Below are 13,366 nucleotides of genomic sequence, written 5' to 3'. Positions count from 1 at the left end.
GTGAAAATTTCCAAAGAAAGAAAGAAAAACGAGAGAGAGCATACATTTTGGACTTTTAGCTGTATTTTCCTCAGTTTTGCAGTTCTTATTGAAGAAAAAACACTATTCTGTTATATAACAAAAAACATCCAGTTTTTTCACTATATACTATTGAATTTTATTACGGTTTTCTGTAGATTCACAGCACAAGTTATTTTGCAAAATAAAATAAATTTTATATTTTGTAATTATAGGACAAAGTCTGGGTAAGAGCTGCCTGCACTTTTTCTACAATTAAGCCAAAAGAGTGGGACTGACTTTTACTACAGCAGCGTTATAACTGTGGAACAACTGTGATGCATTTTTGAAGCTGTGCACATTTTTCTTAAGAAGCTTCATGCTGTTCACAATCAGTTTTATAAATAGGTGGTTTATTATATTTAATGTACAGCTGAACTTCTTCCCAGTAAACTTATTAGACATAGTTTTAGCTGTCTGGACCGCTTAAGATTAAATTTGGCCTGACTTTGATACGCCTGTCTTACAGCATTAAAACACTTTGGGAGGTGTGCATATTTTCTCCTAAGCTGAGAGTTTAAAGAGAAGCTAGATGAAACCACTGCCAGCTGTCTGTTGGCTGAGCCAGAATAAATTTTTGGAAGCAAGGACTTGGTGACAAAACACACCCTCTTCTTACCAACTCGGACCATCCTGTTTCCAGTCTTTATGGGGGAACCCTTTAAGATCATCTTCACTGTCCAGTTTAATCAATATGTCTTCAAAAATACAACCAAACCCTCCTGGGTGGACAAATTTTTCTCACTTCCTATGCTGGACAAAACCTTTTACAATAAAAATCATTTTTTTCATTCTTAACTTGCAGAAAGTGTGAAATCTACTGTAATTTCTTTTTCATGCTCCACATTTGTGGTCTTTTAACATGTGAGACTTTCTAAATGTTGAAGGTTATTGTAGGCTTACAGCTGAAAAGAGCATCCACGCTCTTTATCTCTAAAACTGTTTCTTTTCAATAGAAGGACAAAAAAGTGTAATAAAGACCAAAAAGGCACGTTCAATTTTAGTCATTACTCCCAAAGAGAAGTCATTTTCCGGTAAAACATACGCTAGTGTGTGAAATAAGCAGTAACACAGGCTTTATGTTAGTAGCCTCTTCTTTCCTAGAAGTCCACAAGGCTCTTGTGGTCTGGAAGTGTTTTTTAATGTTTCAGTGCTAGTTTGACCTGCAGCCTGTGAGTGAAGTAATTTACTTTCCTTTTCCGGCTCCGACACACACTCCACAGAAAGTCACGTGAACTTGCTGATCTCAAAAGATACACTCTGTCAACTGGTCCTTTCCCCCCTTACAGAAAAACCTCCTCGGCCTTGAAAGGCTCTGAATCTTGACTCGGCAGGAAACAAAAAGAAACATTCAAGGGTGCCGACAAAGTCACCTCAGGACCTGTGAAGTGATCAAGGGAAAGTATTTTGTGAGATGTCTTTCATATGATGGAAAGTAGGTTCATGCTGACAGCAAAGCAATCTCCTTTAGGGCTCTTATCCAAGAGGAAACACTGCACCGTTTTCTGCCAGGATCTTTGGCTTTGGTTTCACTGAGGCTGCTTTCACACTGAATACAAAACACTGATGTCACCACGGCTGTAGCCTTACAGGGGCTGAAAGCTTTTTATCTCCACTGTCATTTTGTTGCAACCTTGTTGTTTTCAACCTCGTATTGCAAGGACAGAACCTGTGTTGTACACAGACAATATATAGAAGCATAAAAGAGGTGAAAAGTGAAGCCAGTGCAGGAGGGCAATAGCAAAGAAAAGCAACAAGAAATTTTACAGGGTTTGAACGGTTACACTTAAAAGTCAGATCTTTCTACAATGTTTTCTTTTTTTACTACAAGGATGAGGATGGTAACTGATTTCTGTCAGCAACATATAATCGATGGCGATGACGTCGATACAAATCAGTGAAAAACTGGTTTAACCCCTTCAGTGTATCTGTGCACTTATGAAACTACAGTCTTAAAAACAAAACACACCATCTTTTAATTCTAAAAAATAATATATCAGGACATTAAAAAACATTGAGGTCTTAAGATTAACACGGCATATCATCGTTTATGTCACAAAACCTAATCAGTGTGATATACTACATGAACCCTTTGATACAGTAGTAAAACCACCTTTGGTAGCAGTAACTTGAAGTATGACTTTGTCTGTGTCTCACATCATTGTGGGAGTTTTAGCCCACTCTTCTTTGCACTGCTGCTTCAGTCCATTGAGGTTTGCAGGCATTCATCTGTTTGCTGCTGTGCTCGGGATCATTGCCGTGTTGCATCGCTCAGTTAGACGGATGGCCTCACATTTGACTCTCGAACACTTTGTACACAAAAGTTCACGGTTGACTGACATGTAGCTGTGCTTTAGAGCCAGACAGCTCCACCTTGGGCTCATCTGTCCACTAGCAGGTGTGCTGCTTCTTTTCAGAGAGAAGACCCTTCCAAACAAGCCATTCTCTGTCAGTCTTTTTCTAATTGTGCTGTCATGAAATTTAGAGACTGAGATGTAGGGCTGGTGTTTTCTGCAGTTTCTCTGAGCATTGCACGTTCTAACTTTGAGGTGAAACTGCACGGATGTCCACTCCTGAATGATTGTGGCAACTCTTTAATGTTTTGCATTTGTGAATAACCTTTCTCACTGCAGAATGATGAACTTCAAACAGTTTGGAATTGGCCTTAAAAGCTTTACCAGACTGATGGGCAGCAACATTTGCTTTTTTTAAAGATTATTGACGCGTTTCATTGTCAGGAATAATGCTCCAGACCAGCAACCTGCTGAGACATCTGCATTTATAAAGTGTATTTAATTTAGCAGCATCTACCTCTCAACGCCTATAGAGGGAGCGAAGAGTTCTTAGTTGTTAAATACTTTAATAGACTATTTGTGATTACACCATGTAACGTGTCATCTGTTTTCATTCATCTGAGGTAAATAATTTTGGAACTTGGAAAGCCTTACCTGCCTTGTCTCGTGGATGAGGCTGAAAGACTATGCACTGGTATACAGCAGTGTAAACTACTGGTTTATCTACAGACAGAAAACAAAGACTCCCTCATGTATCTCATTGTGGTTTCGTCCACCATCTACTGCTCTCAGTCCTGTACTTCGAGAAGTGTAAACAATTTATGTGAGAACTTATTTATTCCAACAGTGACGTGAAATATTTTTGTTGTAAGCAGACTGCATGTTATCAGCCCTGTTTCCTTTCCATTAAATCTTGTGCTTCAGCGCAGATGCTACATTATTTTGGGGGAGGGGCTACTTATGCTGGTATATCAATGCAGGAAGTGTGAACACACTAAAAATCCATAAAACTCAATTTTCAACTAGTTTTTGTTCGAGTTCTTTCTTATAGGTTTATCGCATATTCAACATGAGCCCCATTTAAAAAGAGCTCTATTATTTAAGCAGCTATTGTCTACCTGAAGCTTCTTTTAACAGAAGCAGCTCACTATAATAGACGCAGACACTCATTTGTTTCCCTGCATCGCTTCCTGCTGGCCTCCGTACATGTTTCACTGCACTTATTTACACACTTTCTTTGTCTGCTGAAAAAATACACACAGCACCAGGTCAAGGTCTCATCTCTTTGCCCAAGTGTTCTCCTTTTACTTCATTCATCGTTTAATGAATACAGTGAGAGACAAATAAATACAGACAGAACAGTGGTAAAAAGGAGGAGATGGGTGAGTGTGGAAGGTCAAAGGACGGAGGAGGAGCAGTGGTGGGTGTGAAGCAGGACTACAGTCCAAACTAACTTTATTGTGTTGTTCGTCTCCTGTGGAGATGATGGTTTTCTTAGAGCTTTATTCTACTCACAGCGTGGTTTTAGAAACTTAAAGTCCTGCACGTGGATGTTGCTGAAGGAGGAACAAAAAAGAATAACTAAAAAACAGGAGAGTCCGGTCAGTAAGGAGGGAAAATGCAAAGAGAAGATGACGTGAGAGAGCCCTCGCTCACAATCTGCCAAAAACAATCAAATAAAACGACAGGAACATACTCAAATCTTTAAAAAGAATACAAAAATTGCCTCGTTGCTTTTGTTAGTTTTTACTTGAAAAAATACTTTAAAAAGTAACAAATCAACAGAAAACAGTACTGGTGGAAGTTGGAGGCTGGCTGCATAGAGGGCACAGAAATCAACTCAAAGCCGCAGCTCGAGGAAAGATTTCCAACACGCCCTCTATGCGCCGAGCTCCGGGGTGAACATACATGTGAGTCTGGGGGACGGGGTTTGTTTTTTTTAAAGTTTTTTTTCTTTTTAGTACTGACTAAGGAGAGATATTCAGCAGAAGGTGGTGTGGACGCCGTCCTGTCGATATTAAGACTTGTCTGCTGATTTGAGGAGGTTTTCTTTGCTCCTTCTCTTCACGTCCCAGTTGTAGACTCGCGCCATATCTGGAGGGAGCAGCGAGTTAAGGAGCAACAGAGGGCTCGTCTGGATTGATGTTCTGATCTGGAGTCGTGAAATAGTTAACCAACATTACAAAACATTGTCACGCTTACCTGCTGTGTCAGGTCGACTGTAAACTGAGGAGTACATCTTGCCCTCATTCGACTTCATGTAATTATTACCGCTTGGTTGGTTGCTCATTTTGAACAATATTATTTTGTAATATTTATCGCAGGCGTCCTCCTCTATAACGGCGTTTAACTTCCACTCTATGAACTGTGGCTGATTGCCTTTGGCGAAGTCTGCAGAGATGCAGATCTAAACGTCTGTCGGCCGTGCACTTTACAGTGCAACATCAGGAACGTCCAGACGCACAGGCTCACTATGATTGTGTCTCAGAGGCTGTGACTCTGGGACTGGCCCAGCACCAAACAGGGTTTTCCATCACTACAAGTAGCAGTAAACAGTCGTGTTGTACACTTCTGTTAGACCTCGAATAACCGGATACATGTTTTTGGTCTGACTCACACAGCTGGAGCTTCCAGTCACACTCATGAGCTGATGATCTTCCTTCAAGTGTACTGAAGGTCATAACCAGAGACCCAGCTCTCATTATCCTCTCATTAAAGTTTGATAGAGAAATCAGTGAACCCAGTGAAGTCATGCTGGTGACCAGCAGGGACTTCCAGGGAACGATTCATATGGGTTTACTCCCTTAAAGGATCCTCTTGAAGGTTATTTTCAGTTTTTAATGGGCAAAACTGCAGTTTATCATCTATCATGGTCCACTTCATGCTGTGTTTCTTATCAACCAATATTTCTTTTCCTTTTTTAAATCATTGGTTTATCACTCAAACAAGTTACTCAATGAATCGTCTGGTCTAAAAAACACCGGAGAGCAGTGCCTCATGCCTGAGCAGCCTAAGCTGTTTATTCAATTATCTTTGCCGCTCTGGTGATTACCTCTGGGTTGATTTGTTTGTTACACTCCGTCTTAAGTCTGGACATTATTTTTTAAGTGAAAGCTGACAGAGGCAACTTACTTTCACTTTATGGTGAATGCACCTCAAGAATCGATGCTTTTTCTTCTAAACAGTGAATCATTTATACTCATTAGGTCATTTCCAAATAACAACTGAAATCCTGTGTGTAATAAGCTGCACTGAAACAACACCAGCAGTACAGTGTGAGGTCATGCCCTCCACTCACACAAATGGAAAACCAGTAGTTTGGCCACTAGATGTCGCTGTTTTTCACTGAAAAGTGAACCATATTTGCTTCAGAGAGCTTTGTCAGTGCCATCAGTGGTGTAACCTCCGCCTGGGCGGGCTACGCTGCGGAAGGATACTGACTTCAGTGGTGGTGAACTGGTCTCGCAGGAAGTCCAGATCCTCCTCGAGCGTCTCCAGGTTGCGAGACGCCGTGGAGAGGTTCTTCTCTAGCAGAGCCTGAGCTTCATCGATGTCGTACTCTAACATGACGTTTGCCTGTGAGGAGAAAACGTCAGGGTGGGAAAAAAAGGGAAACGCTGAGCTTCATCTAATTAACTCTTCTATGAATAAGGTCCACAAGACAGCCCTTTTTGATTCATTACTTTTTGGCTTTATCCTTGAAATAAAATGCTCACTGAGAATACTTACCCCTAACCATAGGCAGACTTTGTCAGTGGGTGGCACTGACGCCTTGCAGTAAACATTGTCAGCCAACAGGAAGTGTGTCTCCATTGGCTCTGTGGTTTCCTGAAGGAAAGCAAACCTGGTTAAAGGTGCTTCATTATCAATTTCTCTGCCACACATTTTAACTTTGGCCGACCTTCAAGCATCACCGCCGCTTTGAACTCGACAATCTCACAGTTAAATGAAGAAGTCTCTGTGGTTTAGTCAGACAAACACTAAAAGATTTAGTTATTTCTGTGTTAAGTGGCCTGATTGATAATGTGATAAAATATTAAGTAATTGGCTCATTATTTAACCAAGTGTAATAAAATATGTGCAGATTGGTCCTTTTAAAAAAAAAAAAACAGTATTATTTTTTTTAACAAGATACATTTTTATACACTGAATTACATAATTTTTGAACTGATGAAGTCATGTTTGAAACAGCTAAGATTTTGGCTTTGAAATTTACATAATCAATACCACGTTGGATCATTTGTAAACAGTAGAGCTGATGTGTGATGTAAGGATGTAAAGTGCAGTATGATTGCTTCAATCTTTAGTTTAACAATAATTAAAGTAACTTAGCCGTGTAATATTTCCAGCAGCTGCTCAACATTGTCACACAGTAAAGCTAAAAATACTTTCTACATGGGACTTTTTGACTTGGATCAAGCGTTTTCACCAGCTGCTTAAAGCTCTGCTTTTCCACAAAGTTACAACATCAGTCATTTCCAGCCACTGCTTCCTCTGCCTTTTTCATATGGAGAGCAGTTAGCAACACTTGGTTGAGCCATTTGTTTATATATAGTATCTCCTTCTTTGTAACATGTCTGTACTCAATAGTATGATTTTGCATGAAGTGATGAAACATGTTTGTGGTTTCCACCTTCAGCAGCGACAGTTTTCTTGCGTACTCTGCACAATATTGTGCTTTGTTTGAGGTTTCCACAATTTCATTTCCACATCTCTATTCATTGCTTTGCAGATAACCTACAGCTATGTAGGTCTGTTGTACTGTTGTAACTCTTATATGTTAGCTCTGATCAAACAAGCTGTACAAAATGCAGCAGCTCACTTTGATCGATCACATTACACCTGTACTGGCCGCCTTAAACCGGCTTCCAGTCGATTTCAGTATCCAGTTGCTTTAAGAGTCTCAGTGGATACAGAACTTTTAGCTGCCCATCATTTTTAAAAAACTATTTGTTCTCACTTGCTTTTGGGTCTAGTTGAGCAGAGTACTACGTCTTTAATCATGCAAATGCAGTCTAATTTACTTGTTTTAGATTTTTTCTGTGTATACTTATTGTTGATTTTGCGACTGTTGTATACAGTGTACATTTCGTATAAATTGTACAGCACTTTGGTCAACTGAGGTTGTTTAAAATGTGCTACAGAAATAACCTTTGACCTGACAGGCATCCCTATAAATGAATTCAAACCATTATTTGTTTGATTCACTTAACATCAAGTCAAATTATAACAGGCTCAACACATAATTACACTGGTGTCACACAATGGTAACATTTTAAAGTTGGTTCACAACAACCGTACGCACCTTCTTCTTCTGCATGTGTCGTAGGATTTCTAGCGTTTGTCTGATTTGAGGGATCTGGTTTTTCAACCTGCGAGCAAAGAGATGTGATTTGGATGTTATTATGAAGCATGTGTGGAGTGTGTCCCTATTCTTCTAAATTCTGCTGATGCTCTCCTTTAAATAGCTCACTAAATGTCTTTAATATCTGTCCAAATCTTTGATTATCACTCAGAAATTATGTCCACCAGCTGATGATGTCCCATATTAGCACCAAACTCTAATGACCTCTGTCAAACTCTGTATAAGCCAATAACAACAAGGTTAAGTGTTCCTTCACTGGTGTCACCTGAGTTTCTTCTGAGACAGGTTGAGCTCCATGTATTTATATTTCTGGTACTGTTCGTCCAGCCTCCTCAGCACCGCGTCCGCCGTCTCATTGCCGGGTTGCTTCATAAAAGAGTCGACATCCTCCTGAAAATCCAGGCAAGAGAGAAAGAAAGCATTAAGCAAGATTAACTAACAATGAACTAAACTATAACAATGAACCAGAAAGCAAATAGTTGAGCTGGTTTAGGCATCAGATTGGGATGCCTCATTAGCGAGGTGATTTGGGCACCAGCACACGCTGGAGAGATTATGTACTACCTCAATTCCAAAACAGTTGGGATGAGGGCAACAATAGTGGTACTAGAAAGAAAGTTTTCCAACTAATTAGGTTAACTGGCAACACGTCAGTCACAAGATTGGGTATAAAAGAAGCATTTTGGAGAGGCAGATTTCCTCAGGGTTAAATACAGGCAGAGGCTCAACAGTCTACAAATTGCAGAATCATTTCAGAATAAATTTTTCGAACGGCATCTTCGTGCCACGTTTTCAGTAAGTTAATGTTAAGAAACTTATGACATCAACTCTTCTGTAACAAAAAACATTGTACGTTATGGAATAGCTGGTGATTTGGACGTCAATGAGGACAAATAACAGGCAACTCTACAGAAAGAACAACATTATAACTTTAGAAATTACTTTATTACACTATCAAGATGTTTAATAATCGGGCCCCATGTATCTTAAAGATCTCATAGTACCATGTCTTTCAAATTAAAGGCCTCTTAGACTCTTACTGGTCAGAAACACTTCATTTCTTGACGAGGCTTTTATTGTCAAAGATCTGTTGGGACTTGCAACAGCTCAAACTGTTTCCACCATAAAAATCTGAAACAATCACATTTTAAAATCACATTTATAATATCTGTGAATCTGATGTTCATCTTTTGATAGCCGGTTAGAAATGTACATGTGCTCCTTACAGGTGAGTGAAGGATAGAGGGAGCAGAAACAGAGAGATTACACATCCAGGAAGCAAAGCTGGACGTGGTGGCTGACAGGTGGAGATGGAGACTACATTAAACTGCACTGTGCTCTGACATGCACATGCATGTAGGTATATGTGTGACTCAACCTGTAATCGACAGACCAACTCTAGTTTTAATTGTCTGTATTTGCTCAGCAAAGGCCAAAGGACATACATGAGTGAAGATTAGCAGTGAAATAAGTGATGAATTACTGAAAACTAATCACCTAAGGTGCTTCTAAGTAAATGAAGATCAATATTTTCTAGTTTCGGTGGAGCTTTGAACTGCTGACCTCATGAAACAAACACGTTGAAGACACGGCAGTGGGCCCTGTGATGTAATGCCCATCCTGAAGGAGAAAAATAACCTGCAGATCACGTGACGCTTAACTTTCTGCTGTATTTGCAACTGTCAGGAGACAGGACACCTGAGAGCAGTAGCTCATACATGTTCGGACGTATTCACTATACACTTTAAATCTAATTGTGCTCATCTTACTGCCTGATTATGCACGGATGAGGCTAATGTCACCAAAGCAGCCTCCAGTTAGACTGATGTGTGGCTGGATGAACGGACCTAAAGAGGAAACGAGGCATAGTGACAATAATGCAGTGATGTCCATAGATGGAAACGAGCTGCCGCCCAGCCTGCACACACAGCAGGATTATCTGTTAGCTTAGCTGTTAGCCAGCATGCTGCACCCGCACACCGGAAGCTACAGCTACAAGTGTGTCTTCAGCGGAGTAATAACAAGTCAAACCAGCGACACAGCGAGAAATGTCCGGGTTTACCCACCACAAAAACCGCTTCTGGGATACCGAGGTGCTTTCTCTTTGTCGCCCCTACGGCATTGCTGTTGTCTATGATCGCTGCCATCTTGGAGAGAGGATACTCCTTCCTTCCTGACGTACGAGCATGCGTACAACCGTCTTAAGCGGGGAAACAAGACTCTGTTGCTTCTAGTGGTCGCAGGCTGCAACTGGAGTAACACAAAAGGCTCACCGAGTATTTTTGAATCAAGAACCTTTTATTCTCACACATAATAATGATACATTATTGATGATTTATAATAGTGTTAGTAACATGGCTACAGCATTCAAGACACATATAAATTCAACCAACTAAACAAAACAATTACGGTACTGTGAAAAAAGTGTAGTCATCCCCCATTTCTCTATATATTACTTCCAAGGAAACAGACTTTCTTCTAATTTTTAAAGTGCTCTTGAGCAACAGTTTTCAAGGCTTTCTGAGTTATTCTCTGGAAATTGGCTGCTTTTTCATTTATTTTCAATCCAGCCCTTCAACCAGACCATTTCCAGTGGAATTGTTTTGAAGGGAGGAAGGTTCAGGGCTGAAGCAATCAGCTTCATGGGCTCATCCGGTTAGAATAAGAAAAGCAGCCATCTAATGCAGAATTATTTTCAGGGTACTCCTTTTATTCTCAAATAAATAAGGCAAAAAAGGAAGGAAACAAAGACACACATGGACTGCCAATGCTCAGCTGCCGCCCCGTGTGGAAGTGAGGAAAGAGTGAATGCAGTCCTTATGTACTGTGTGACATATAATGTGTGACAGGTGAGTGCAATCAAGGACAAGCACCACACCCAATCAAAGGTGAGAGAACTAAACAAGGTGCATCTGGTGAAGTGAGTGGGTGTGCTGGGATGTGCTAAAAGGTGGGTCTCTACAACAGGAATGCTTTTGATTTTTGTTTTTTATTTGATAAGCCACATAACACTGGTATGAATTATTCAAGCAAAAATGCATCTATATATAGAATTTTGCACGTTTTAATTAAATGATTCTATCTTCCATTTCTCACACAAAATATAAAAAAGAAGGGATGGCCAAAGACTTTTGCGCAGTAATGCACATCTCAGAACACTCATGAAATAAAACCACGGAAAAGGGAAGAGTAGGTTAACTCAAGCGATCATGCAATGTAAATTCATTATGCAATAAAACCAAGAATTAAAAAGAATGCTTTTTTCACTAACATAGACAAAAATATTTGAAGCTTCAGTTAATATGCAGGTTTGATGTGAAATGCGTCCTGGTAAAACACACGGATGAAATTTATCAGTCACTTCAAAACATCTCAGATAAATTGGTTTGAATTTAACTTTGTGAGAGACAAAGAACAATTCATTATGGGCAAGGAAGGTCAAGGAAGATATATTTCCATATTGTTTTTCATGATGCAAACCACAGAGAAATATAACTTCCTTACCTTGAAAATCACTTCACTTGACCTCAATTCAAAGCAAATGTTAAATTTCATATTTGACTGTAATATTTCTCTGAAGGCACCAGCAGAGCTCGTCTTCTTTGGAAAATCATCAGAGAAATAAGTCATCAAACGAGAGAGATTATGAACCACAACAGAAAGCAAGCAGTCACACAGATATCATGTGAAAAGTAAAGATTAAATGAATCACATCACTTTTACAGGCTGTAAGCCGCCTTTATCCAGCTATTGAAACAAACAGTGTGAACTATGGAGTACACGTCTCTTGTTTTTTGATATCTTTCTTTTCTGGAAGTTTCCACCAGCTCACTTTTAGGTCGTCAGCCGTACCTCCCAACTCATTTTTGATCTGCACAACAGAAAAGAGAATTTACTGATTACACCACAAATTATAGTCTGTTATTGTTACATTTTAAATGAAATTTGACATGAAAGAGACACAGAAAAAAGCAAATAAAGCATTTTTTTCTGGGAATATTAATCATCTAAGACTGTCTTAAAAACATCTGGAAGGTTTTTAAAAAGCAGTATAGACACTTTACTAAGATTTCTTAACATAAGTTACCGAATTCATGATGGACTCCATCACAGCTGGGTCTTTCATGTCCACGGAGGAGTCGACAGCAGCCAGATTCACTTTCACCAAGAGCTTCCTCCAACTTCCTACTTTCTCACTGGGTGTCACACCTTTGGAGAGGGCATCTGGCCTCAAACATGGGGACATCCAATCACACTGTTAACATCTAATCAGCCCATGCCCTCTCACACTTTATCCTCCTCTCTCTAGCTGTCTGACTTTTCCACATCCATAATTTAAAACAAACTTTAAACTTCAAAATCACTTCGTTACATTTTCTTTTCTGTGTTAATCTTTTTTCCAACAATATCTTTATTATATTTTTACATTTTAATGACTTACAAACAGTCCAACATTCTAAATACTACATGAACATACACTCCTCTCAGACAGCAAAAAGAAAACAAAAAAGTCATCAGATTTGTCACTCCGTTAAAGGCCTAAATTTATCATTATCCCAAATCAAATGTCATTGCCCTCAGTCCTCGTCCTCCTCAGATAATACAAATCCTTCTACAAAATTCACAAATGGTCTCCACACCTTCTCCCAAACATCCAATTTCCTTTTCAGTATACAATGTTATCCGTTCCAATGGCAAAGCCACCATCATTTGTTTTATCCACTGTGTGATATTCGGTTCCCTTGTTCTTTTCCGTTTTAGTGCGATTAATCTTTTTGCTTGTAACAAACCCATATCAATAAACATTCTGTCACTTTTTGTGTACCTCATGTTTTCTGGGTACAATCCCAGAATAAGGAAGCCAGGATCCAAAACAATCTCTTTGGATAATATTTGTTTCATAGTTTGTGTTACTGCAACCCAAAAAGAGCCTATCTCCCTGCAATCCCAAATACAATGCCAAAAGTTACCTTTATCTTCATTACATCATATCACTAGTTAATGGTTTCTTGTACAAGTAATCCCTGGATGATCAAATATCTACCAAATTTGTCTTTAGTTACATTTTTGACCTGAAAAGGTACTGATTTATGTATTTTTTTTTTCTGTTCCTTGCCTGGCCACATAGACTAAGGCCTAGGCACCCTAGGCCTGGCTCCAGGGTGGGGTCCCGGTAGGGGTGAACAGTTTCCTTGATCTTCTTGTCACAGGGGTTTTTGAACTGTCTAGCAACTAGAAAAAGGGCGCAGGGTAAACACATAGAGACAGACAACCATACACACCTATGGTCAGTTTAAAATCACTAATTAACCTAATGCTGTGCATGTCTTTGGTTGGAGGGAAGAAGCCTGAGTACCCAGAGAAGCCACACAGACCCAGGGAAGTGGCTGATGGCCACTCCACTCCTAAATTAGTACCTGTTGTTAGCAAAACCCTGATATGTGCTGTCAGGTATTCATGGAGGGCTACTAGCATCTTCAGCCAGTAGGTGTGAGTTATGCCAGGTCCTGGTCCAGCTCTTCATAACAGAGACCCATTGCTTGTCTGCCTTTGTGTTGCTGAGTAGTTCTTCATCTAGGAGGTTGCTGTGGTCTGCTCTTAGGTCCATTTGCATTTTAGGAACGTCAGCTAGAAATGATTTTACTTTAAG

At 39.8% G+C, this 13,366-nt stretch overlaps 1 protein-coding gene across 1 annotated transcript; it reads right to left on the bottom strand.

Moving 5' to 3' along the window:
• Window positions 1–3,620: 3,620 nt before the first annotated feature.
• Window positions 3,621–9,960, bottom strand: vbp1 (von Hippel-Lindau binding protein 1). The gene is made up of 6 exons (XM_005747944.2): window positions 9,783–9,960; window positions 7,982–8,106; window positions 7,657–7,723; window positions 6,081–6,179; window positions 5,789–5,927; window positions 3,621–4,445 (listed from the first exon to the last, which is right to left on the bottom strand). The coding sequence occupies exons 1-6, from the start codon at window positions 9,861–9,863 to the stop codon at window positions 4,369–4,371; spliced, it is 588 nt and encodes a 195-aa protein (XP_005748001.1). The 5' UTR covers window positions 9,864–9,960; the 3' UTR covers window positions 3,621–4,368.
• Window positions 9,961–13,366: the final 3,406 nt, after the last annotated feature.

The sequence above is a fragment of the Pundamilia nyererei genome, unplaced genomic scaffold, assembly GCF_000239375.1.
Source record: "Pundamilia nyererei isolate P.nyererei 1_Seehausen unplaced genomic scaffold, PunNye1.0 scaffold00209, whole genome shotgun sequence".
In the NCBI taxonomy this organism is placed as follows: Eukaryota; Metazoa; Chordata; class Actinopteri; order Cichliformes; family Cichlidae; genus Pundamilia; species Pundamilia nyererei.
This window is presented reverse-complemented; position numbering and strand designations above follow the sequence as displayed.

Coding starts and splice junctions, on each gene's coding strand:
- vbp1 (XM_005747944.2), bottom strand. CDS start 9,863: ATGGCAGCGATCATAGACAACAGCAATGCCGTAGGGGCGACAAAGAGA. Junction 8,107..9,782: donor TCCCAGAAGCGGTTTTTGTG/GTGGGTAAACCC, acceptor CTGGATTTTCAG/GAGGATGTCGACTCTTTTAT. Junction 6,180..7,656: donor GACACATGCAGAAGAAGAAG/GTGCGTACGGTT, acceptor GCTTTCCTTCAG/GAAACCACAGAGCCAATGGA.